A 26,651-nucleotide genomic window follows, 5' to 3' on the forward strand; every position below is an offset into this window, starting at 1 on the left:
CTTCAGACCTTTTCTCTTTAGGCCTTCAGCAGGCCCCAAAACCCAGAGGCCAGCTGGCCAGTCTAGGGGCACTGGCCTCAGCACTCCAGGCCTGAAGTCTTGTCTTTTCTCATTTACATTCACCAAAGCTGCTCCATTGACTGGCTGCAACAAAGGCCTCATTTTGCCCAAGAATGAGCTAGTAAGTGGAGACTTCTGGGTCTAAAGTAAGTCAAATTAGGACGGGGCTGGGGAAACAAGAAAAAGTACTGTCCCTCTGTGCTTGATGCAGCCGATTGGCACCCAAAGCAGCTGGCCACATACATTTCATTCACATGTCATCTGAGAGGTGACATGTGAATCCCCTGAAGGAAGGGGATTGAGACTTCCATGCCTCTTCACACATGGCTAAAGGCAGACATGTTCCAGGTGTTGGTGGACACAGCCTGGAGTGGCCCAAACAGCAAGAAGAGGGCTGGCTTCAAGGACTAAGTCCCCTGCCCTCAACACAACCCAGGCCTGCAGAGTCTCTGGCTGAATGGAAGAATCTCATGATACCACAAGTCTCAGCCCTTTAACCCAACCACAGCTCACCAAACATTAAGAGTTTATCTTGGCCGGGTGTGGTGGCTCACGCCTGTAATCCCAGCACTTTGGGAGGCCAAGGCGGGTGGATCACCTGAGGTCGGTAGTTCGAGACCAGCCTAACATGGACAAAGCCCTCTCTACTAAAAATACAAAATTAGCCAAGCATGGTGGCGCATGCCTGTAATCCCAGCTACTCGGGAGGCTGAGGCAGGCGAATTGCTTGAACCCGGGGGGTGGAGGGTGCGGTGAGCTGAGACCGCGCCATTGCACTCCAGATCATGCCATTGCACTCCAACAAGAGCTAAACTCCATCTCAAGGAAAAAAAAAAAAAGAGTTTACCTTAATGCACTGGGTTTCTGGGACTTCTGTAGAATTTTATAAGACCCTGAAAATGAAATAAAACATATCACTGGTCATGGTATTCTGCTCAAGGAGCTGCTGGCCTGTCCGGGGACACACAAAATCCACATGGATAAAGGCTCCCAAAAGCACGACTGCTGGTCCTTTTCCCTACGAGTGTCACCCCCAGCTGACAGGAGAAGACCATCAACATTTGGAAGGCTTCAAGGATACAAATTCAATAATCCTCTATGATAACGCAGTCAGTCCTTCCATTGGTCCCCAGAGAGCTGGGCATGGAAAGCATCATGATTATGAAGGACACAATTAACAGGAAGGTTTTACTTCCTTGACATCATGCACATGAAAAGAGAAACACCCCTGGATTTCTGAACATTTCTGAGCTGTGTTAACAGTCAGGGCACCGTTTTTCCCTCAGGACTACAGACAAGCAACACTGAATATGTGATTTGTAATAAAATCAGATGGTCCCTTTATTTGAACAACTTAAACTTTTTTGGTAAATTACTGAAAGAAAATGTTTTTGACATGAACTTCTGGATATCTTCCCACCATTTCTAGAGAAGACCAATCAGCATTCCAAAAGTTGACTTGAGCAAGTGAAACCCCAAGCCACAGTGAGTTAGTTCATATTTGTCACGAAAAAGAGGAAAGTATACTGGAAATGGAAACATTTGAGGAAAAACTTCAAAATAGAAAACCAATCCAGAAAATGCCCATTTAATTTTAACCTTCACACCTTGGATTTAATTTTCCAAGGTCACCAAAAAGTGGGTATACGATAAACCTCAATTATTCAAGTAAGCTTCCCTCCCTCCTTCCCACCCTCCCTCTCTCCTTCCCTCTCTCCCTCTCTCTCTCTTTCTTTCTTTCTTTTTTTTTTTTTTTGACAGGGTTTCCCTCTTTTGCCCAGGCTGGAGTGCAGTGGTGGGATCATGACTCCTGCAGCCTCGACCTCCCTGGACTCAGGTGATCCTCCCACCTCAGCCTCCTGAGCAGCTGGGACAACAGGCATGTGCCACCATGCCTGGCTAATTTTTGTATTTTTTTGTAGAGATGGGGTTTCTCAAGGTTGCCCAGGCTGGTCTTCCATTCCTGGGCCCAAGGGATCCGCTTGCCTTGGCCTCCCAAAGTGCTGGGATTCCAGGTATGAGCCACCGTGCCCAGCCTTACATAAGAATTCTTTTAAAACTTACCTACACAGAGTAAGTGAATTATAGCCCAAAAATATCCATCTGGATCAAACTGAAACACAAAATTAAAAAAAGAAAAAATGGCTATAAGTGCAAGGCAAACGGAATCTAGTGTGGCCATCAGAAAACCTGTCATCAATGCTCAGTGCCAAGCAAGGGTCCCAAAACAGGACTCCTGGGGCCTTACATCAATTCCTCGGTTCCCTCTCATTCCTCACCCAGTTGCCTACAACATCTTCCTAACAGGACTCTGCCTCCAACACCCCATGCCCCGCACTGCCATCACAAAGTTCAAATCCAAACTCATGACACCCCAAGACCTCTGTGACAAGCCCCCATCAACCCCTCTGGTTGTATGTACCCCCTACTGTCCCTGAATAAGGATAACTTGCATTTTCCCAAGCATGACTGCTTCCCCCTACAGCTCAACCGAGGGGACCCTCTACTTCTTCCCTTATTATTCTCCACAGGACTTAGTATCATAGGACACATCCTATTTATTTCTTCCTTATTTGTTTATGTGTCTCTATCTCTCCCTGCCCTCCCCTCTCCTAGATTGTACATTCCAGGAGGGTGGGCATTAGAACAGGGGTAAACACATAGCAGGTGCTCAATGACACTGGATCACAGGATACTCATGACACTCCAGGACTGCCCTCGCCTGCTTTCTTCTGGCTAACTCCTCCTCATTCTTCCAGATTTAGGTCCTGTAAGCAGAGTCTGGCTCTAGCATCAGAGAGATCTGGGATAAATTCTAAAATCCCCACTTATTTGTTAGCTGGTGAACTTTTGGGCCTCCTTATTCTATGCTATGAAATGGAGATAATAAAGCTCCCACCCTCACAGAAATGTTGTGAGATTTTAAATAACATAAGGCACAGAGAGCATTGGCACAGAGGCTGGCACACAGCAGACTCCCTGTAATTATGGCTACTCCTACTTCCTGAGGCCCCACGTCTTCTTAGGTGCTTCAGAGCCCCCTGTATCTCGAGGACAGAGCCCTGGCCTCCCTGTGTGATAACGATCTGTTTACTTGACTGTTTCCCTCCCCTTTGCTCCAAATAGGCTTGACTTCTGCCTGAGCAAAGATTAATTTTCCTCTTTGTGTCCCCAGAGCCTGGCTCAGTGCCTGACACGTGGTGGGGACCTAATAATGCTGGGGGAGAAAAGGAGGGAGAAAAAAAGAAAGAAAGGAAACCCAGAAATGAGATGACTACTGGGGGGCGGGGGTGGGTCCTCAGCACCTCATAAAGAAAACTCAACTTTAGCACAGGATAATAAAATAAAAATCATTTTGCAGGCCAGGCACAGTGGCTCACGCCTGTAATACCAGCACCTTGGGAGGCCGAGGCGGGCAAATCACTTGAGGTCGGAAGTTTGAGACCAGCCTGGCCAAGATGGAGAAACCTCATCTGTACTAAAAATACAAAAAATTAGCTGGGCATGGTCGTGGGCGCTTGTAATCCCAGCTACTCGGGAGGCTGAGGCAGGAGAATTGCTTGAACCCGGGAGGTGGAGGTTGCAGTGAGCTGAGATCGTGCCACTCCACTCCAGCCTGGGAAACAGGGTGAGACTCTGTCTCAAAACAAAACAAAAACAAAAACAAAAAATCACTTTGCAGGAGATGAGGCCCTTGGGAGGAGAGAAAATCAACTTTGCCTCCATGGCTGAGGCTGGGGCAATTTGGGCGTTGGCTTGCAGGTTCACCAGGCATGTACAGAGGACAGATGGCAGCCACCACAGTGCCCAGGGACCACAGCTCTGCAGGCCACGATGCCTGCAGCCTTGGGGAGAAGGCAAAGGCCTGGGGAAATGGTGTTGCCCAGGCCCAGAGCTACCCAGCCTGCAAGCTTTGGAATGCTTCTGCATAGGCCAAGTTATCCTGCTTCTAAAAGGAAGGACTAGGAAATTCTGGTCATACACCCAGGCTTCAGAGAATAAAAGACACTTTGAAGGCAAATGAGTTCACCTGGACTTACCTGGGAGTCATTGAAGGGAAGGCATCCTGCTGCGGCCAGGAGGAAGAGGGCACTGTGGAGAGGGAGATAAAACACTGCAGCCTCACCTTTCAACATCAAAGGTTTCCCTAAGAGCGTGGAGGTGAAAATGCATCCTTTGGAGTTGGATGAGGCAAAGATCCTGCGAGACCAACTTGGTTCCTCTGTCCTTCCTCTGTGAACCTGACTACCTGTGTAGTTTTCAATTATGTGCTCTACTCATAAGCAGACATTTCCTTCTCTGGACCTCAGCTAGCCGTTTCCCAGAGTCAGGCATGTATAGGACATCTGCAAAACCACAGCTGGCTCACTTGAGGAAAATAGTGTGCCTGTGAAACATCTAATAAAACAAGTGTTTTTTCAACTGCAGATCCCCAAAAATATACAAGTGAAAAACTGGGGAATCAGACCACAAATATGCCTGTTTCAAAAATGAAAACACTACGGAAATTGCATTAAAATCCTTTGTGCAACCCCACAACTGAATGATCAAACTTAACACCACCAATAATGAGGCAGATCCACATTGTGTGCCTCTTGATATAAAGCTCGGAAGGACACAACATCACTTGGGTGGTATTCCTGCCAAACATGCAGAGCGTGGATTGAACCACGAGGAAACACTGAGACAAACCCAAATTTAGGACAGTTCACAAAACAACAGGCCTCCCCTATTCAAAAATGTGGAGGCAATGAAAGACAATAAAAAGCTGAGGAACTGTTCTAGATTAAAGGGTACAAAAGAGATATGACATCTTTTTTTTTTTTTTTTGAGATGGAGTTTCACTCTTGTTGCCCAGGCTGGAGTGCAATGGCACGATCTCGGCTCACCGTAACCTCCGCCTCCCGGGTTCAAGCGATTCTCCTGCCTCAGCCTCCCGAGTAACTGTGATTACAGGCATGCACCACCTCACCAGGCTAATTTTGCATTTTTAGTAGAAGCGGGGTTTCTCCATGTTGGTCAGGCTGGTCTCGAACTCCCGACCTCAGGTGATCCGCCTGCCTCAGCCTCCCAAAGTGCTGGGATTACAGGCCTGAGCTGATACACCTGGCTTAGACATGACATCTTTAGGGGAAAAAAATGTTATAAAAGATAGTATTGTGCCAGGTATGGTGGCTCATACCTGTAATCCCAGCACTTCAGGAGGCCAAGGCGGGCAGACCACTTGAGTTCAGGAGTTTGAGCCCAGCCTGGCCAATATGGTAAAACCCCTTTTCTACTAAAAGCACAGAAATTAGCCAGGCGTGGTGGCACATGCCTATAGTCCCAGCTACTCAGGAGGCTGAGGCAGGAGAATCACTTGAACCCGGGAGGCAGAGGTTTCAGTGAGCCAAGATGGCACCACTGCACTCCAGCCTGGGCAACAAAACGAGACTCCATCTCAAAAAAAAATAAAAATAAAAATAAAAATAAATAAATAAATAAATAAATAATAATAATAATAATATTGTGGCCAGATAATAAGTGGCAACATTTGAACATGGACTCAATATTAAATAACAGTATCATATCAGATGTTATTTTCTAAATTCAATGATTGCACTTTGGTTATCTAAGGGATGGTTGTTTTTAGGAGACACAGTATTTAGTATTTAGAAGTGGAGTCATGACCTCTACAACTTATTCTCAAATGATTCAGAAAAAATAAGAGCAAGAATAATATCTACATTATCATATATTTATGTGATATTTATGTATGTTTATGCATGTGTATACATATATACATTGAGATAGCAAGAAAGCAAATGCAAAAAATGTTACCAATGGGTGAATCTAGGTGAAGAATACATGAGAGCTCACTGTAATATTCTTGCAACTTTTCTGTAGGTTTAAACTTTTCCCCCCGTAAAATGTTTTATTTGAAAAATCTCTTATACATACTAAAATATTTACAGATGAAATGCTAGGGTGCCTGGAATAAATACTGAGCAAGGCAGTGGGTGGGGCCAGAAGCTGAAAATGGCTGAAGCTGGGAACTGGGTACACAGGACTTCATTCATTACATTATTCTGTTTACTTTGATATGTCTTTAGAAATTTTCACCGTAAAGCAATTTTTAAAAATTCTTGCTCAAAAAAGTAACACTGCCAAACACAGATATTTTCAGGAAGCTATCCTCACTCATTAGAAAGTCAATTTGGAGCTGGTTCAGTAATCCCTGGTTTACGGCCTATTCCTTCTGAGTTTCATATGCCAAAAGCTCTTGCCTCTAGCTTTCCCCACTCTCTCCTCCTAAAAGAAGGCACCAGAAAGCATAAAACCCAAATTATCACTTAGTCTCTCTCCTCTTTCCATTTTATAGAGGCAACATATATATAGTGCCCCTTAACTACTGACAATTCCATCAGGCAGCAAACAGCAAAGGATCAAAGGCGTGAACAAAAGCACCGAATACAATGTTTTCACTTTCAGGGAACTTTGCCATATGCCATCTCCCACCAACACAGATTCTGTATTCTACATAGAGACTACATGTTTTTATATGTACACATAAACATATATATGTAACACACAACAACTTGGCATGTGTAATCTTAGTACACTGAAAACAGTGGTGCTGATCAATTCTGATGGTCCTCACTGCTGTAACCATGTGTAGATGTCACTGTACCCAATGGACCAGCACTGACCGGCTGGGCCAGAGGCAGGAGGACTGGCAGAGGGGCCCTTGGAGCTGAGGCCCCAGAGCCTTGGGAAGGTCAGGACAACATGGAGCAGCCTGAGGCTCAGGACACTTCTCTACCTCAGCCTGCCCTACTCCTATAGCCTTGCTGACTTTCAAGGCACCCCAACACACAAATGACCTAGAGAAGAATCCAAGGCAAACAGTGGGGTGAGTGGAGAAGAGACTGTCAGGGGAGCTTCTTGGGGCTGCCCAGGAACAGGCAGGTTTTGTGGTGGGAGGAGAGGAGAATCCTGATATCCTGATGGGTTTGGTGTCTACCTACAGTGAAAGGCTTTATAGAATAGAGGATGCTTCCCCATCCATGGAGAATGAGCATCAGAGATCACCCCAAACAGACAACCTCTTGGAATTGTGGAAGATGGGGGATACCCAAGGGTGAGACACCTGCCTGCCTTCCCACCCCACCTGGCCTCGAGCAGTACCTGATTACATCAGGTATCATGAGCTTTACTGCCTCTCTTTGACACCTGCTAATCTCCTTTTAAACAGGAGGATAGTCTTGAAGTTTGGTTTTGTCTTGTTCTTTCAAGGTGCAACCTGTAATAAAGGAATAAAAGGAGGGTGGGGGATTGGATGAAAGCCCAGAAATATCTGCAGTAGAAATCCTAAATCCATCTATCAAAGCACCTCTGTTGGTTTTCTGTCTCCAGGACTGAGCTGCTTGGCCTGCAGAGGAAGCGGGAAGCAGTCAGATGCAAGGCACCCAGGTTAGAATTCAAATGCTGCAGGCACCGGGGTCTGCATGAGAGGACGGCCCAGTTTACGCTTTAGCTGAGGAAACTGAGGCAAAGAGGACGAGGAAAGCTGCCCACAATCACCCTGCTGTGGCCCAGGACTGCAGTTCAGATCCCAGGACTTACAGGCTGGTGCTTTTTCCACCACGGAAAATATTAAAGACTAAATAAACTACAAACATTACTTTTAAATTTTTAAGTCATTTCCATGTTTTTCATTTTCATTCTCCATCAGTATTACACAACTGTTAGTAAAGTTTTGGGCATCAATGACTGAAATCTAGCACAGGTTGGTTCTGGTGTTTTCTCTTTTGGAATAAAATATTTCAGAAAGAAAAGAAAAACACAAGAAATTTTAGACTAAGACACAAATTAGGGATATATGAATGTTTATAATAAATTCTTCTGCCACCTCTTAGAGTATGAATCTTGAACAGTTTATCATTCAAGTTAAAAATAGGTTAAATCTTATATTATGGCTTTTTGGGGGGAGGGCAGTAAACTTACCTACAGATCTTTGCAGGAGATGTTTTCTGCATAAAAGTAAAGAAACATACAATTAGACTTTTAAAACTTTTTAAATTCCTCTTAAAAGGAAACATTTTGATCAAGAGGCAAATAAATTATGAGTAGATTTATCAAGAGCTTAACAGCTTGCTGCACTTTAGTATTTACTGAGGCTTTTTCTGCTTGGGCCAAATGAAGGATGACTCAGAATTCCAGAGTTGAGTCACTTCAGCAAAGTACTTTCACCATTAGAATGATGTTTACTCGTGAAAGACAAAATGACGCTGGGGCTGTGTCTTCAAAAATCTTACATGCTAAGAAGAGGGGAGAGAAAGAAATAGATGTAACCTGTATTTTAAAAAGCAATTAAGCTCTTGTTCTATCTATCCATTTATCTATCTATCTAGTCTCACTCTGTTGCCCTGGCTGGAGTGCAATGACATAGTCACTGCAGCCTCAAACTCCTGGGCTCAAGCAATCCTCCCACCTCAGCCTCCTGAGTAGCTAGGACTACAGGCATGAGCCACCATGTATGGCTACTCTTTCTTTCTTTCTTTTTTTTTTTTCATTTTTGTAGCAGCAGGATCTCACTGTGTTGCTCAGTGGTATTGAATTCCCGGCCTCAAGCGATTCTCCTGCCTCAGCCTCCTAAAGCACTGGGATTACAGGCGTGAGCCACTGCACCCAACCTCAACTTCTATTTTAGTTCTGTCTCTTTAAATATTCCATTCACTAATCCAGCTGACTCAGAGCAGTCCTATAAACTATCTGGTGTGATATGAAAATTAAAAAACAGAAAAAAGGAGAAGGGACATTTTACTCCATCCCGAGAGACAAGGGAAAAAAAGGCAGACTGGGGGAATATAAACTTGGCATTTAAATTACCTGTAATGAAGAAATTCTGATTTGGACTCACCCTTATAATTCCTTTTGATGAGTCAGTTTAATGAAATCAGACTTTTGTACTGAGAACTCATTTGTACATGTTAGCAGAGAGTAACATGTTAGCAGAGGGTAACAGATTTTTCTATATTTGATAGAGGAAATGAACAGGTACAATTAAACTTTTGATTTATTCTAAACATTTCAGAAGGATTATTCTGCTAGCTGGGAACAAACTACAATTTTTGATGCCAGTTCAGGCAGTGTGAAGTATGAACATATTGTTTAGACGTGAAGCGCTGACAAGAGAAACATGTGGCTTACTACAAAGGCTACCTTAAGTTTTCATGTGTGCCTAAATAATAAAGTTTCCCCTGTTTTAATGAACAGATTCTATTTTTGCAACTTTAGACTCTAATCTTGATCTTTGTCCAACCCTGCCTCTGCAGAGCACAGGACGTGAGGCCAACCGTGCTGTACTGCCACCTGCTGGGAAGTTAGCCCTCAAGAGCTGAAAGGAGGAGGGCAAAGGTGATCTGGCTCACACCTGCGTAACTGCCCCCGGTATGATAAATGTGTTACTCAAAAATTCTTTTTTTTTTTTTTTTTTTTTGAGCCAGAGTCTTGCTCTGTTGCCCAGGATGGAGTGCGGTGGCGTGATCTTGGCTCACTGCAACCTCTGCCTCCTGGGTTCAAGTGATTCTCCTGTCTCAGCCTCCCAAGTAGCTGGGATTACAGGTGTGTGCCACCACGCCCAGCTAATTTTTGTATTTTTAGTAGAGATGGGGTTTCACCATGTTGGCCAGGCTGGTCTCGAACTCATGGCCTCAAGTGATCCGCCTGCCTTTGCCCCCCAAAGTGCTGGGATTACTGGCTTGAACCACCATGCCCAGCAGTTACTCAAAAATAGAGCTAAATGTAACCAAAACCTCAACAGCCTGGTGTAAGAGCAGAAATTGAGAGGAGGGACTAAAGGGATGCTCTTCCACTTCTGTGAAAAGCATGTTCACCCAGTAACTTCCAGGGCTAACGTTTCAGGCCAAAAGAAAAGGCCCCTTCCATGGAGGGGAGTAAAAGAGCACACAGATCCTGGGATACAGAGAGTAAAAACAGGCAATATGTTCATTACTTAGCTCCATCTCCCAGGGCTCTGGATATGACTAAGTTCATGGCAGTCATTTTCCTTTCCAGGATACTCAGTCCAAAATAACCTAGCAACAAGTCCTACTGAGGTCTCAGGGTTCTAAATGGGTTATTATAACTCCTCAAAAGTCATGCTGCCAAAGGGCCAGGGGTGGTGGCTCATGCCTGTAATCCCAGCACTTTGGGAGGCCGAGGAGGGCAGATCACTTGAGGTCAGGTGTTCAAGACCAGCCTGGACAACATGGCGAAACCCCGTCTCTACTAAAAATATCAAAAATTAGCCAGGTGTGGTGGCGCACACCTGTAATCTCAGCTACTCGGGAGGCTGAGGCAGGAGAATCGCTTAGAACCGGGAGGCGGAGATTGCAGTGAACTGAGATCACACCACCGCACTCCAGCCTGGGCGACAGGGTGAGGCGGTCTCAAAAACAAAACAAAAAAAAGAAGTCATGCTGCCAAAATTAACAATAAATAGCTGACATTCCTCTGGGTTAGCTAACTGAACTGTGAGGGCTACTCACACTGCCAGGTGCTGTTCTAAGGGCTCTGCATGTACTGAATCCTTTAATCATGGGGTAATTAACAGTCATTGGTTCTATGTTACAGAGGAGAGCACTTGAGGCACTGAGGAATGAGGGGAGCTGCCCATCACCCGCCTGCCAGTCCTGCGGTGTCACCCCTGCTGGCACCCTTAGCCACCACTTGATGCTCCCTCTGCCTGCCTGACAAGGAGAGCCCTTTCTCCTTATCAAACTGGAAAGTCCCTTCCCATCCTGCCTGACTCAGCTCAAATCTACCCACCAGGGAAGCTTTCCTTGCTCCTCCCATGCCGACTTACTGGAGCTCACCCGCTGGCCCACCCATACCCTGTGCCAGCCCGAGTGTACAGGCCAGTCCCTCCATCCAACTCTGCCTTAAGGCTAAGAAATGCGTCTCCTACATCTCTGCAGCTTTAGGCCTAGCAACATGTTTGACATTTCATAGGTACTTGATAAATGCTGAACAAATGAATAAACAAACAGGAGTATTCTAATATTAAACTATAATAAATAATTCTGCAAGGTAGTTAGATTAATTCCTCGAGCCACGTATTGCCTTACAGTCAAACTGTGTGTGTGTGTATGTGTGCGTGAGTGTGTGTGTGTGTGCATGAATACACAAAGGCCTTGTTGTGGATGGTGAAAATGAACTCTACAGCTCCAGATAGTTTATTTTCATAATCTGAGAATGAAGTCACAAGGAGGTCAACTTTTACTCTCCAAAAATGATTCTAGTAAAATCTACACATAGTAGACAAAATAGCCCTCATGGTAACATTTAACAGTCTGTGAGGTGGCGTGCAAGTGTGTTCCTTATGATAAGGGATGACTTCATCAAGGCTCCTAGCTGTATCATCAGAAATGTAAGTCTCATCAAGAACATATTACAGCAGCATCATAGAGCAGATTTTAACGCTAAATTGCTAAAAACCACCTACAATTCTACAAATAGGGAACAGCCAACTCGTGCTTCAACCAATGTGGAATGATAGCCTTAATAGGGATTCCTGACAAACTGTTAAATGGAAAAACAGGATGTTTCTTACCGTTCGTGTAAATACATCTATATATGTGCATGGGAAAAAAGTCTGAAAGAATAGAGTGGTTTCCTCAGGGAAGTAGAAACAGTTGATTTTTGGGTTTTTAGAGTCAGGGTCTCACTGTTGCTCAGGCTGAGGTGCAGTGGCACAATCATGGCTCACTGCAGCCTCGAACTCCTGGCCTCAAGTGATCCTCCTGCCTTGGCCTCCCAAAGCTTTTTGATTACAGGCATGAGCAACTGTGCCCGGCCTCCATCTGTATTTTCTACATCTTAAATCTTCTTAGATTTATAAAGGAAAGAAAGGTTTGTTTTAATAACAACAACAACAACAACAACAAAAAATTACCCACTCACTTTTTTTCTAGTTTGCCCTGACAAGAAATGATGTTTTGTGTTAGTGATGAAATGGAGTTGAAGATGCAAACACTTATGGTGTTCATTCAGTTATTTCCAAGGACAGGGCCTCTCAGCCAGACATCTGCCCTCGTCTCTAGAATGGAAGAGGTCCCCTGCTAGAGGGAAACATCCCTGAAGGACTTTCTAACCCTCAGTCCTACCGTCACCCTCATCTACAGGCTCTGACCTGCTCATCAGGAAGCAAAACCCCGTGGAGATGCCTTGATCTTATCCAGGTAAATCTTCATTTCTAAATTCATAAGAAAGTAAATCTTCATTTCTAAATTCATAAGAAAGTATCCCAGCCAGGTGCAGTGGCTCATGCCTGTAATCCCAGCACTTTGGGAGGCTGAGGTGGGCGGATCATGAGGTCAGGAGTTCAAGACCAGTCTGGCTAACATGGTGAAACCCCCATCTCTACTAAAAATACAAAAAATTAGCTGGGCATGGTGGCGGGCACCTGTAATCCCAGCTACTCGGGAGGCTGAGGCAGGAGAATCGCTTGAACCCGGGCAGCGTAGGTTACAGTGAGCCAAGATCACACCACTGCACTCCAGCCCAGGTGACAGTGTGAGACTCAGTCTCAAAAAAAAAAAAAAAAAAAAAAAGAAAGGATCCCTTTGGAGAATATGAGTTTTTTTTTTTTTAATTTGGACAGGTCAGGTTCCCAGAGCTAAGCCACTCTCAGGGAAGTTCTGCTCCTGAACCTCAGTGACCATTTAGTGACTCTTTAGCTCAGTCCCAGTTCTGGAGGCTGAGCCCAGAGCTCTGAGGAGAACCACCACGTGGTTCCTGCCATTGGAAGACTCAGGGAAGCAGGCCTGAGACACGGGGAAAATCATGCTGTATCTCATTGATCCTAAGACACCAATGATTGTAAAACTTCCACTTATTTTATGTATTAGGGAGAAAGAAAAAAAAATTACACCATGACATATCATTGATTGTAAGAGCCTTCCTACTGTAGATATTCAATTAAAATGTGAAAGAAAAGAAGCACATGTTAGAACTGACGGACTATGGAAACTGCACGATGGTGTTGTAAGTAAAATGTCAGAGAAAGGCGTCCATCCAGGGAACCCTCCAACTGCACAGAGATCAGCCCAAGTGCCGAGAGGCCTCCACCTCCCAGCTTTGGCTGTGGGACTGCCAAATAGAAAATGACAACTGTCTAAGCCCAGGGCTGCTCACTCCAGGCCCTGCCTAAGGGCTCAGGGGATCGAGCTCTTTTTCCTCAGTCCCAGCCAGGCAGCCTGGAGAAGATGAGGACTGAACTAGGGCGGCAGCAGCTGTGAGGGTAGAGGAGGCACAGACTTGGTAATAGGCTGGATGTGGTGGGGAGGGGATACTGGGGAGTCCAAGGGGCCTCCAAGGTTTCTGACTTGGGTGATGATGACCAGGATTGGGGCTACCAAGTGAGAAGCAGGTCTGGAGAAACAGATCAGTTCCATTTCAGATGTCCGGGGAGAACCATAGGACAGCAAGCCCCAGGGCTCTGCAGGGGAGCTGAGCTCAGCAGGAGGTATGGGCTGGAGACGGAGATTTGGGGGTCCTCTGTGAGCAGCAGGTGGCTGGCACAATGGGTGTGGATGAGATTTTCCAGAAAGTGTGTGGCATGAGGACAGAGGCTCCTAAGAAACAGCCCAGGGAAACTCTGAAGAGGCAGACAAAGGAAAAGGAAGAGAAAGATGGATGAAGGAAAAGCCCAAGACACAGGAAGGGAACCAAGCAGGGAGGGGGCATGAAGGCCACAGGGGCCCGGAGAGGCCAGAGGAGAAAGTGGGGGGAATGATGGAAACAAACACGATGAGTCGCACAGACGAAGCCACCAGTGCCTTCAGCCAGGGCAGTTTCAGGGGAACGGTGGGGGCAGAAGCAGGAGCAGCAGAAGGTGACAGGGACAAGAGGGCATGGACAACACCAAGCCCAGCCCTGAGGCCTGTGGCATGGGAGGGGAGAGAAGGGATGAGGCAGAGTGGGAGGTGCACGGGCAAGGCAGCTTGAGATTTTCCTGTGTGAGGGATGGTTTTGTAAATACACCCTTCCAGGGCTGGGTGAAGTGAGTCTCTTCTGTCTCTCATTGTCACATGGGAAGGAGAGCCCATCCTCTCCTTGGTGCAATGACAACACCAAGGCATGTTTATGGGCCCAGGGAAATAAGCCAGTGGCGAGGGAGAGGCTGACAGTGTAGAAGAGAGGAGAGATAATTGACAGGGCCACCTCCAAGGAGCGGCAGGATGATGGGGGGAGATCGGGTATGGTCATGGCCTCCTTTCCTGCACACCTGTAAAAAGCATGTGGCCTGAGGTGACCAGCTGGCCTCTCTATAGTTTAAAAGTTCCAAAAATTGGGGGGGGTGTGATGTTTTACACCTGTAATCCCAATGCTTTAGAAGGCTGAGGCAGGAGGATCCTTTGAGCCTAGGAGTTCAAGAATAGCCTGGACAACATAGCAAGACCCTATCTCTATAAATAAAAATTAAAAAGTAGCCAGGTGCAGTGGCTTGTGCCTGTAGTCTCAGCTGCTCAGGAGGCTGGGGCAGAAAGATCACCTGAGCCCAGTAATTTGAGGCTGCAGGGAGCTATTACTGCACCATTGTACTCCAGCCTGGGCGACAGAGCAAGACCCTGTCTCTAAAAATAAAAATAAATTAAAATGTTCCAAAAATTGGTATGAAATCAAATAGCAAATGCCAGAAGAAAAAAAAACTCCAAAAAGAAAGACCAATTTAAAACCACCTCTAATAACATTACTAATTGTTGCTGATGTGCAGAGCACCTACTGCATGCAGGAAATGGCTGGAAGCAGTTACTTAACAGTGATAGTTGCTGTGTTCTTCGAAAAAGCCTTGAACAAGCTGGTGTCATTATTACCACCTTGCACAGATGGAGGCCTGGAAGGTGAAGGAGCTTGTTCTAGCTGGTATGAGGTATAGCTGATATTGGAGAGAAAAGCAAATTTCCCTGGGGTGGGCTAGTGCCGCGGCACCCTGTGTAAAACTCTGCTACGCCTTGTCCTGTGGTGCTGGATTGGCCGGGGGTAGGAATGCTTCCCCAGCAGGCCCACAGCAAACTCCTCTTTGTCTTCTGAGGGTCTGGGTCAGCCTGGCCTGGATCTGAGTTCAGTTCATATCAACAAGATTCCCACGTATGTCTGGTGAATTGCAGCAAAGTCAAAACTGTGTCCCATGGTATCAGTGATCACTATCAGGTAATCTTGCCTGGAGATTGGTGGCAGGAAGAGGCAGACACTAATTTGGGCCATAAAAAGAAGAGTACTTCTTTGAAATCTAAAACAAGGAAGTAACACTAGCATTTTGCATGATCGTTTACCTCTTTCTGAAAACACTTCTGGTACCCACAGATGATAACTTCAGCTACATTATGCAAAGTGAGAAACACAGGAATGGCCTGAAAGAAAACAGAATAAAAAACATGAAAATATTTTCTTCGATCTCATAATCATATGGTTCTTGATTTTTTGCTTAAAAATAAAGAGCTGTGGAAACTTTTGGCATCCACATATATAATCACTCCAGCAAAGACTTCTACGTGGATTAGCGCTCTTTGTTGCAGTATTTCTCTGTAGGTGGATGTAGAGGTTCCCCTCCTACGGGCATTCTCATCAACAAACATTTAAGTCTCCTGTGTGTCAGGCACTGTGTCCAGTATAGAGAACACATCCCATGACAAGGTAAACATGCCCCTCAGGCGAGAGCTCAGATGGGGCAAAAGTGCACCCCGCCCGGCACAGGCAGAGCAAGCTTTCTTAGAGGAAGTGAAGTCCAAGAGGACTTGGACTACAAAGTGAAGTGAAGGAATGAGAACTGAATGATGAACTGGCATGGGCCAAACAAAAAGCAGGGAGGTGGCAAAGTGGCCCAGGCAGAGGGGCACACCAAGATCCAGAGGAGAGAGCGGATCCAGCTTCTCAGGGGAATGGGAAGAAGTGGGGCATGGGTGGAATATAACGAGGAAGGGGGACGTGAGGGACAGGAAGGTAGAGAGGTATTCACAGGCCACACTGGGAAACAGGATGGTTCTGAGGGACCCAGGAACCAGTGAAGAGTTTTAAAGCCGACCATAACACGATCTGCATGTTTAGAGGAACTTGGGCTGCAGGGTGGAAGACAGGAGGCAGAGAGGGCTGCAAAAGTCTAGGGGTGCCATGGGATGAAAAATGGCCCCCTAAGGCCGGGCGTGATGGCTCACGCCTGTAATTCCAGCACTTTCGGAGGCCGAGAAGAGTGAATCACGAGGTCAGGAGATGGAGACCATCCTGGCTAACATGGTGAAATCCCATCTCTACTAAAAATACAAAAAAATTTAGCTGAGCATGGTGGCAGGTGCCTGTAGTCCCAGCTACTTGGGAGGCTGAGGCAGGAGAATGGCATGAACTCAGGAGGCAGAACTTGCAGTGAGCTGAGATCGCACTCCAGCCTGGGTGACAGAGCGAGACTCTGTCTCAAAAAAAAAAGAAAAAGAAAAAAAAAAGAAAAATGGTCCCCTAAAAGACATCCACATTCCAAACCCTGGAACCTGTAAATGTTGTCTGATATGGCAACAAGGGATCTTTGCAAATGTGAGTAAATTGAAGATCTTGAGACAGGAGATTATCCTGGATTATTGGGTGGGCCCTAAATGCAGTCACACATATCCTTATAAGAGGAGGCAGGTTGACATGCACAGAGAAGGGGCAATGTGACCACAGAGGCAGAGCCTTCAGTGATGCAGCCACAAGCTGGGCAATGCCGTGGCCACCAGAAGCTGAAAGAGGCAAGGAACAGATTATCCCCTAGAGGCTCAGGACCGGGCGCAGCCCTGCCCACACCTTGATTTCAAACTTCTGGCCTCCAGAACTATGAAGGATACATTTCTGTTGTTTTAAGTCACCCAAGTATGTGGTAATTTATTACAGTAGCCACAGGAAATGAACACAAGGAAGGACAGGATGGTGACCTGAACTTGGTACTGGCAGCGAAGATGGAGGAAAGGGGCCACATCAAAGAAATATTTAGGAGACTGAACTGAAGTAAATATTTGAATAACTGGATAAACTCTCGCCAAAAAAAAAAAAAGGTAGGAGAAAATATAAAAAATGTAACAGTGCATTATTAGGATATACTGGTACCTACTGCACATTTCCCATTGCTGGGACATTTGTTAAGAGTGGCATACTCTCCTAATGGATAGGTAGCCTTGACAAGGTGAGTGGGGAGAATGAGGAGGAGAGGAATTCTGTTGCCTTGTTTTTCGTTTTTGTTTTTTGAGACAGAGTCTCGCTCTGTTGCCTGGGCTGGAGCGCAGTGGTGCCATCTTGGCTCACTGCAACCTCCACCTCCTGCGTTCAAGCAATTCTCCTGCCTTAGCCTCCCAAGTAGCTGGGACTATAGGCACCTGCAACCACGCCCGGTTAATTTTTGTATTTTTTTAGTAGAATCGGGGTTTCACCATGTTGGCCAGGCTGGTCTCGAACTCCTGGCCTCAAGTGATCCACCTGCCTTGGCCTCCAAAGTGCTGGGATTACAGGTGTGAGCCACTGCCCCTGGCCTGTTGTCTTTATTGTTGATAATGATAATGATGCTTCCTGGAAGGCAGAAAATGAGAATAAGAGCACAGGTTTTGTCATCACTCTGGGCTCCAGCTCCACCACCTGCTAGTGGGGCAAGGCCTGCATCCAAACTTTTGTTTCCTCTCCTGTAAAGCAGGGATAACAATACCCCATAGCCTGGAGCTGCCAAGAGGAACGACCCAAATACTATAGGTTAAGGACCTTGATGAGTGGCTCAGGAGCACTGCACAAAGGGTGTCAATAACATTAACTTGCAGCCCCGCCCTCAGCAGCCTCTGCAGAGGACCAACCTGGGTAAACTGCTCCAGTTTAGAGGACCTGCTTCAAAATTATGCTGCTTGCCTACTTTCAGATGAATTTATTCTTTATCTTTACGGAGGACATATTTTTACCTTGTTTTTAAAACTTCTATAGCTTTATATAGCTGTGCCATTTTAGTAATCTGTTCTAACTCGCACTGTTTCATTTCTGAGTTCTTGCCTTACATTTTTCTTACCTTTTTAAAAAAACATTTTCTATTTTTATCTTTCATTAAAAGTTCAACTCAAATTGTTTTTTTCTTTTAAAATAGAACTATTTTAGCTTCTATTTTTTCATTTATCTTTGTGTTTCTTTTTATTCCTCTTAAATTTTTAGATTTTAACTTATTTTTCATGTTTGTTAAGATTATTAAAGAGATTACATATTTTAAAGTTGGCTTTCTCCATTAGGCCCATGTTTGGCAAACTTGGGCCCTGGCCTTCCAATTCTTGGCTTGAAAGGACAGCAAAAAAAATCTTGGACAGGTTAATCACATGACACATGGAAGCTAATATTAAAGTGGGGGCTGGATCTTACTGAATTAAGACCTTATGTAAATGTTTTTTGCCTCCTTGGCTATAAAATCAGTAATGAGGTCAGATAATTCTAGACCCAACTTTAGACTTCGACAAGGCTTTTCTCAATTTTAGGACCTGCAGGTTGTTTTCTCAATCTTCCTAGGCCCTTACTCTGATCAGATTCTGGAAAAGGATCTGTTTATACATGTAGAATTAATTTTAAAGTACACTAACAATAGCCACCAACAATGTGTTAAACATAGTGCTAAGTATTTTATGTGTATTCTCTTATTTAAACCTCCTCCCAGCACCTCTCTTACCAGATGCTATTACCCTGATTTTATAAACAATGAAAACGGGGCTGAGAAAGACTGGCCACTTGCTGGAGTATTCACAGCTGGTTCAGTGGCAAAGCCATGACCCCAATCCAGGCCTGTCTAACAGCAAAGCCCACACCTTCTAGCCTTGGAGTTGTGACACACAAATTATGTCAAGCCAGAGTGAAAACTTCCGGGACCTCCAATTGTCCAAAGTTCAATATGACTGGTATGTTCCAAATCCTGGCCGTTTGCTTACTCCAGTAATAAACCTGCTGATATGGTTTGGCTCTGTGTCCCCACCCAAATCTTATGTTGAATTGTAATTCCCAATTTTGGGAGAAAGAACAGGTGGGAGGTGATTAAATCATGGGGGGTGGATGTCTCCCTTGCTGTTCTTATGATAGTGGTTCTCATAAGATCTGGTTGTTTAAAAGTGTGCGGCGCTTCCCCCTTCATTCTCTCCTGCTCCGCCATGGTAAGAGGTGCTTGCTTCCCCTTCACCTTCCACCATGATTGTAAGTTTCTTGAGGCCTTCCAGCCATGCTTCCTGTACAGCCTGCAGAACTGTGAGTCAATTAAACATCTTTTCTTCATAAATTACCCAGTCAAGTAGTTCTTTTTTTTTTTTTTTTTTTTTTTTTGAGCTGGAGTCTTGCTCTGTCACCCAGGCCAGAGTGCAGTGGCGCCATCTTGGCTCACTGCAACCTCCACCTCCCAGGTTCAAGTGATTCTCCTGCCTCAACCTCCTGAGTAGCTGGGACTACAGGCCCTGCCATGAAGCCCAGCTGATTTTTGTATTTTTAGTAGAGACGAGGTTTCATCATGTTGGCCAGGTTGGTCTCGAACTCCCGACCTCAAGTGATCTGCCAGCCTCAGCCTCCCAAAGTGCTGGGATTACAGGCACAGGCCACTGTGCCTGGCCTGTCAGGTAGTTCTTTATAGCAGTGTGAGAATGGACTAATACAGCTGGTAAGAACTAAAATGGATGAACTCAGAGTAAACCTATGCCGTTTTTAAAAAGGCTTTCTTCTACTCCTGCTTAATAAATTTTAAATCTGATTTTCTCAAGCCATTTTTTCTACTGAGAAGCTAACAGGCTTTAAAGACCATTACTCTACAGTTGACCAGTTGCACTCTATCAGCCTGTGTAGGGCTCTATTAAAAACAATATTAAGACAGTTTGCACCTTTTTTTTTTGAGACGGAGTCTCACTCTATTGCCCAGGCTGGAGTGCAGTGGCACGATCTTGGCAACCTCTGCCTCCCAGGTTCAAGCAACTCTCCTGCCCCACTCTGCCGAGTAGGTGGGATTACAGGCATACACCACCATGCCCAGCTAATTTTTGTATTTTTAGTAGAGATGAGGTTTCGCCACATTGATCAGGCTGGTCTCCAACTCCTGACCTCAGGTAATCCACCCACCTCGGCCTCTCAAAGTGCTGCGATTTACAGGTGTAAGCCACCATACCCGGCCAGTTTGCAACTTTAATTACCAATCTTTCCCTGGCCTCTAACTCTGTACAATTCCTAATGTGAACTATAACCCATTAGTTCAGGAAACCCCTAGCGACTGATTGTTTCAGAAAATCTGCCCTTTATTATCTTTAAGGAGTCAAGTTCAGCAGGACTTATTTTTGTTAAACCAAACAAAAATGCTAAGAAATGATAAAAGCAATAATAGTAGCTAAGATATCTTGAGTGCTTACTATGTGTCAGACACTGTACCACTTTTATATATTTAAACTTCATAATAACCCTATGAGATAGATATTATTAAAATCCCCATTATACGGTCAAGAAAACTGAGGAATATGTTCTGGTTCTCTTTTTTACCTGACTCTTCATGATTTGAAACCACTTTTGGATGATCTAGATATCTGCTAAAGAGAAACAGAAAGCTAGGTGATGTTCTTCACCACTGTCAAGACTGTAGGAATGGCCTCAACATCAAAAGGTCCTACTCTCCTTCATCAGGGAAAATGGCACAACATCAGGAACCATAAAGCCCAAAGCAGCATTTTTGAAATAATTCTGTGAAAAGGTAATTGACCAAATTAAACATACTGCAGGAAAATGCATCAAATTAATTAGGGACACAATTTGCAACTACTTTATTCCTAGAATCCATTAGCTGAAAATTCAACATTTCATCCATGCACCATTGAAATTTTTCTCTGGCTATAAAGAGAAATTGGTAACTCTCACTCAGAAATATTTCATTATTCTCATACTTCCTAGAGGGGAATTTTGAAGGCTTGGTTATTTGTTCAGGTGTTGGAGCTAACTTAGAATGGTTTCCCATGGAAAGTCTTGACCCTGCTCACAGGCACGGCTTGGGTCACTCTACAGAGGTGTGAACGACTCCCCTATTCAAGCGCAAGTTCTGAGTCAACTTCTCAATTTTTGTAAAAGAATGTCAATCCTACCTTTCTATTTGGGTGATTTTTAAATATGCAGGTGTGTCCTTAACCTATAATACAGAATAACTGACCTCCAGGTCCTTGTCAAAGAAAGTAACTCTGAACTGTCGGCTGACTAATTTTTAACAAAATCGTGCATGCAAGAAATAATGTTCCTAGGCCGGGTGCGGTGGCTCATGCCTGTAATCCCAGCACTTCGAGAGGCTGAACCTGGTGGATCGCCTAAGGTCTGGAGTTCAAGACCAGCTTGGCCAACATGGTGAAACCCCGTCTCTACTAAAAATGCAAAAATTAGCCAGGCATGGTGGCAGGCACCTGTAATCCCAGCTACTCAAGAGGCTGATGCAGGAGAATCACTTGAAGGGAGGCAGAGGCTGCAGTGAGCCAAGATGGCACCACTGCACTCTAGCCTGGGTGACAGAGCAAGACTCTGAAAAAAAAAAAAAAAAAGAAAGAAAAGAAAAGAAAAGATCCTAGAGGATTGTCTAAGGCCCTGAATGGAGCCAAATAACCAGAGATGCATGGATTTTACCCCAGAGACCTGCTCCTACTGAACAGTTCTGTGTCATCATTCTGTCCCCATGTGCACTAAGAATTCTAGACACTGGTGAGTATTGTGAGTGTTATAAGGACATTATTAAAGACCTGCCTCACTGAGTCACCCAGCCTACCCTTTATGAGGCCTCAGGAAAACTTCAATTAGTTGTAATTGTGTTTTAAGTTGACTTTTTTTGCTGGAATGCAGTGGCGTGATCATAGCTCACTGCAGACTCAAACTCCTGGGCTCAAGTGATCCTCCCACCTCAGCCTCCTGAGTAGCTAGGACTAGAGGCACATGCCACCAGGTCAGGCTACTTATTTTATTTTTTGTAGAGATGAGATCTGGCTATGTTGCTTAGGCTGGTCTTGAACTCCTGGGCTCAAGCAATTCTCCTGTCTCAGCCTCCTAAAGTCTGGGATTACAGGCATGGGCCACCGTGTCCAGACTTTCATAACTTTTTTATTTGGCTGCAGAAAGCTCAGAGCTGAATTCAGACCCAATTTTAATTATGTTGTGAGATACTACAATATAAATTTCTATGTGCTAAATCTCTCTGCGACATCATCTGTTACCTTTTACTTAGATTTCTTTCTTTCTTCTTCTTTTTTTTTTTTTTTCGAGACAGAGTTTCACCCTGTTTCCCAGGCTGGAGTGCAGTGATGCGATCTTGGCTCACTGCAACCTCTGCTTCCTGGGTTCAAGCAATTCTCCTGCCTCACCCTCCCGAGTAGCTGGAATTACAGGTGCACGCCACCATACCCGGCTAATTTTTGTATTTTTAGTAGAGACGGGGTTTTGCCATGTTGGCCAGGCTGGTCTCGAACTCCCAACCTCAGGTGATCCACGTGCCTTGGCCTCCCAAAGTGCTGGGATTACAGGCATGAGCCACCATGCTGGCCCTTTTACCTAGATTTCTTATACAATTCTCTTCATAAGAGTGTTTATCTTTTTTTAAGTGTAATTATTTTTGTAAGCTACCACACATCCTCTCTGGAAGAAGGTGAGGTATCTGAATATGCATATGTGCATGTTTAAGTGAATATTCATAAACTGACTTGCATGAAATAGACTGTAGTGCTTATTTACATTCATCTTACTATTCTGCCATTAGATGGCAAACTCCTTGAGGGCAGAGGACCAGACTGCCTTCCTTCCCAGCCTCCAGTACAAGCTGGGAGGTCCTCTTTGTCCTTCATTTGAGGATCACATAAAGTAGCTGCCTGGTGTGTAAGGGCCTCAACATATTAAAAATACATACCTTGCAGGAGCTCCTCCAATTTGCCAAAATACTAATCCTAAGAGAGATGCCAGGGAATCAGAGAAGGCCTAAGGGGGCCTCAGTCTTCCAGCCTGGCATTAACGCATGGGTGGGAATGGTGGGCGGACTTGCCTGCTCTCAGGGAATGGCTGTTTTCTTCACACTTTACCCAAGTCCACTAACTGAATTCAGTTAAACTAAATATGCATATCCCACAGGAACACAGAGGAGTTCTGAGTGAGACAAGTAAGAACACATTATCACCCCCTCCTTTTCACACAATCCTCAAAAAAACTCCTACTGGAACCTAGGTGATTTTTATTTTTATTTATTTTTTTGAGATGGAGTCTCGCTCTGTCTTCCAGGCTGCAGTGCCGTGGCATGATCTTGGCTCACTACAACCTCCGTCTCCCGGGTTCAAGCGATTCTTCTGCCTCAGCCTCCTGAGTAGCTGGGATTACAGGTGCATGCTACCATGCCAGGATAATTTTTTGTATTTTTAATAGAGACGGGGTTTCACCATGTTGGCCAGGATGGTCCCGATCTCCTGACTTCATGATCCATCCACCTCAGGCTCCCAAAGTGCTGGGATTATAGGCGTGAGCCACCGAGCCTGGCCTAGATTATTATTTTTTTATTGTGGTAAAATATACATCACAAAAAGTTGCCACCTTAACCATTTTTAAGAGCATAGTCCGTTCACACTGCATTATGTACATTCACACCGTTGTTCAACCATCACCACCCTCCACTGCCAGAACTCTTTTCATCTTGCAAAACTGAAACTCTGTGCCCATTAAACACTATCTCTTCATTCTCCCCTACTCCCACCCGATAGCCACCATACTACTTTCTGCCTCTATAAATTTCATTACTCTAAGTACCAGATATAAGTGGAGTCACACAGTATTTATCTTTTTTGTGACTGACTTATTTAGCATAATGTTCTCAAGGTTCATCCATGTTGCAGCCAGGATTTTCTTCCTTTTTAAGGCTGAATAATATTCCATTGTTTGTATTTTTATTTTTATTTTTTTGAGATAGACTCTTGCTCTGTTGCCCAGGCTGGAGTGCAATGGTGCAATCTTGGCTCACTGCAACCTCTGCCTCCTGGGTTCAAGCAATTCTCCTGCCTCAGCCTCCCAAGTAGCTGGGATTACAAGCACTCACCATCATGCCCAGATAATTTTTTGTATTTTTAGTAGAGGCAGGGTTTCACCACATTGGTCAAGCTGGTCTCGAACTCCTGACCTCAGGTGATCCACCTGCCTTGGCCTCCCAAAGTGCTGGGATTGCGGGTGTGAGACACTGTGCCCAGCCCCATTGTTTGTATTTATCACGTTTTATCTATTCATCCATCAATGGGCACTGAGATTGCTTCTACCTTTTGTCTATTGTGAATAATAGCCAAATGAATATGGATGCACAAGTATCTCTTCCTGTCCCTTCTTTCAATTCTTTTGGGTATACATCCAAAAGTGGAACTGCTGAATCATATAATAATCCTACTTTTGATGTTTTGAAGAAGCACCATACTGTTTTCCATAGCAGCTGCACCACTGTGCATTCCCACCCGTGGTGCTCAAGGGTTCCAACTTCTCCACATCTTTACCAACACTTGTTATTCTCTGGTTTTTTGGTAACAGCCATTCTCATAGGTGTGAAGTGGTATCGCCTATAGTTCTGATTTGCATTTTTCTAATGATTAATGATGTTGAGCCTCTTTTCATGGATTTATCAGTCTTTAAATATCATCTGTGGAAAATATCTATTCAAGTCCTTTGCCCATTTTTCAATCAGGTTGTTTGTTTTTGTTATATTAAGTTTTATGAGTTCTCTATATAGCCTATAAGTGAATCCCGCAATTGAAGAGTGATTAGGAAATATTTCCTCCCTTTCTGGGGGTTGCCTTTTTACTTTGTTGATAGTATCCTTTAAAGCACCAAAATTTTTCATTTTGATGAAGTCCAATTACTCTATTTTTCTTCTGTTGCCTGTGCCTTTGGTGTCATATCCAAGAAATCCTTGCCAAATCCAACATCATGAAGCTTTTCCCCCAGGAGTTCAATGTTAATAATAAGCCATTTTATGGCCATGCGCGGTGGCTCATGCCTGTAATCCCAGCACTTTGGGAGTCTGAGGCGGGTGGATCATCTGAGGTCGGGAGTTTGAGACCAGCCTGACCAACATGGAGAAATTCCATCTCTAGTATTTTTTATACTAAAAATACAAAAGTAGCCAGGCGTGGTGGTGCATGCCTGTAACCCCAGCTAGTCAGGAGGCTGAGGCAGAAGAATCACTTGAACCTGGGAGGCAGAGGTTGTGGTGAGCCGAGATCACGCCATTGCACCCCAGCCTGGGCAACAAAAGCGAAACTCCATCTCAAAAAAAAAAAAAAAAAAAAGCCATTTTATAAAAGTTACAGGACAATTTTTAGAGGGAGCAAGATGATAAGAAAAATCCAGGGAGGAGTTTACTGTATTGCCACTGAGCCCACATTTTAAAAACTTATCCTTGTAGTTGGACTCTGATCACCTGTGATGAAAACACAGTGTGACAGAGGGAGCTGCCTCTCATCAGCAGTAACAGGGACATTAGGGGCGGATGCTCCATTCTACACCAACATTTACACTCTTCCTTTGTGGATCCAACTTCCTTTATGATATTGGAGCCAAACAAAGAGAGAGGGGACCCACGGGTACCATTTTGCTTAACTGAGTAACTCACTCCACATGGGTTTAATGATCCATGTGTGTTTCCTCATCAACATCCCCCCACCACACACACAATCCCATCTCCATCCCCAGTATGTTGAGTGAATATTGTGCTCATGGAAGAGAGAAACAAGGACAAGCCATTAGGAAGGACCAAGATCAAAGAGCTCAGCAAGGAAAACAATTCCTGTCCTGTCAAGGTGCCTTGATCTAGACTTCTAGGGTCCCTCCAGCTGCAGACCCTGGCCTCCCCCAAGCAAGAAAACAGCATGGCTTGAGCCAAATTGCCAATGCCAGGATGGCCTCTCTCCACCAAGCTCAGTAATGTATGAATTTGTACATCTTTTCTGAACACTGGCCAGCACAGGCTGAGGCAGTCTTGTCCAGCTGAGAAGGCTTTTGACCAGGAAATTATAAGAAGAGTCATGAGCCATCAAAGTCATACTGTCCCTCCAAGACTGACACTCAGTCATCAGAGCCATCATCACTGTGACCTTACTCAGTGTAGGAAAGCTGGGCAAGCAGGCCCGAATCAGCCCAAGTCCAACTCACACTTCATCAAGATTGGTGACAGAAAGTGCCCGGCACATGCTTAACATCAAATATTCATGGTGGCTGTTCCCATGGTGAGCTGTGTGTCTTTCACTCCCTGCCCCATCCCTTTCAGTTCCTCAAGGTCAGAAACCAGGTCTTATTTGTCTTTATGCCCCCAACACATAGTAGGTCCCAAATAACTATGTAGTGAATGGACAGCTACAAGAAAAATCTCCTTTCCCTTAACTCTGTAGATCATTTGGTTGTGAGTCTGAGGTAGAAAAATCAACCAAGAGCTTTTCCCACAGCATCTGTGCAGAGTTAACTCAGCTTCCTCCCAGAAGCTACAGATCAGGAGAACAGAACTTCAAGGTCTTGTCAGATAAAGGAGGGCTTTATGGAGCAGAGCTACCCCGAAAGTGTTTTGC

At 44.8% G+C, this 26,651-nt stretch overlaps 1 protein-coding gene across 26 annotated transcripts in view; it reads right to left on the reverse strand.

Moving 5' to 3' along the window:
* The window catches only part of TMEM241 (transmembrane protein 241), a 202,303-nt gene that overhangs the window by 133,662 nt on the left and 41,990 nt on the right, over positions 1-26,651 (reverse strand). For 24 of the 26 annotated variants that reach the window (XR_008621913.1, XR_010110105.1, XR_004667496.2 and 21 more), the window contains 5 exons: positions 15,381-15,458; positions 8,047-8,072; positions 4,101-4,152; positions 2,125-2,173; positions 908-953 (listed from right to left, as the gene is read on the reverse strand). Coding sequence is in view for 17 of the 26 variants with exons in the window: in XM_063597226.1 (XP_063453296.1) it covers positions 908-953; positions 2,125-2,173; positions 4,101-4,152; positions 8,047-8,072; positions 15,381-15,458 (251 nt within the window). In the remaining 9 variants the exon portion in view is untranslated. The remainder of the gene's footprint in view (positions 1-907; positions 954-2,124; positions 2,174-4,100; positions 4,153-8,046; positions 8,073-15,380; positions 15,459-26,651) is intronic. The other 2 variants (XM_055102532.2, XM_063597227.1) reach the window with 1 other exon arrangement.

This window comes from Pan paniscus, chromosome 17 (genome assembly GCF_029289425.2).
Source record: "Pan paniscus chromosome 17, NHGRI_mPanPan1-v2.0_pri, whole genome shotgun sequence".
Lineage (NCBI taxonomy): Eukaryota > Metazoa > Chordata > Mammalia > Primates > Hominidae > Pan > Pan paniscus.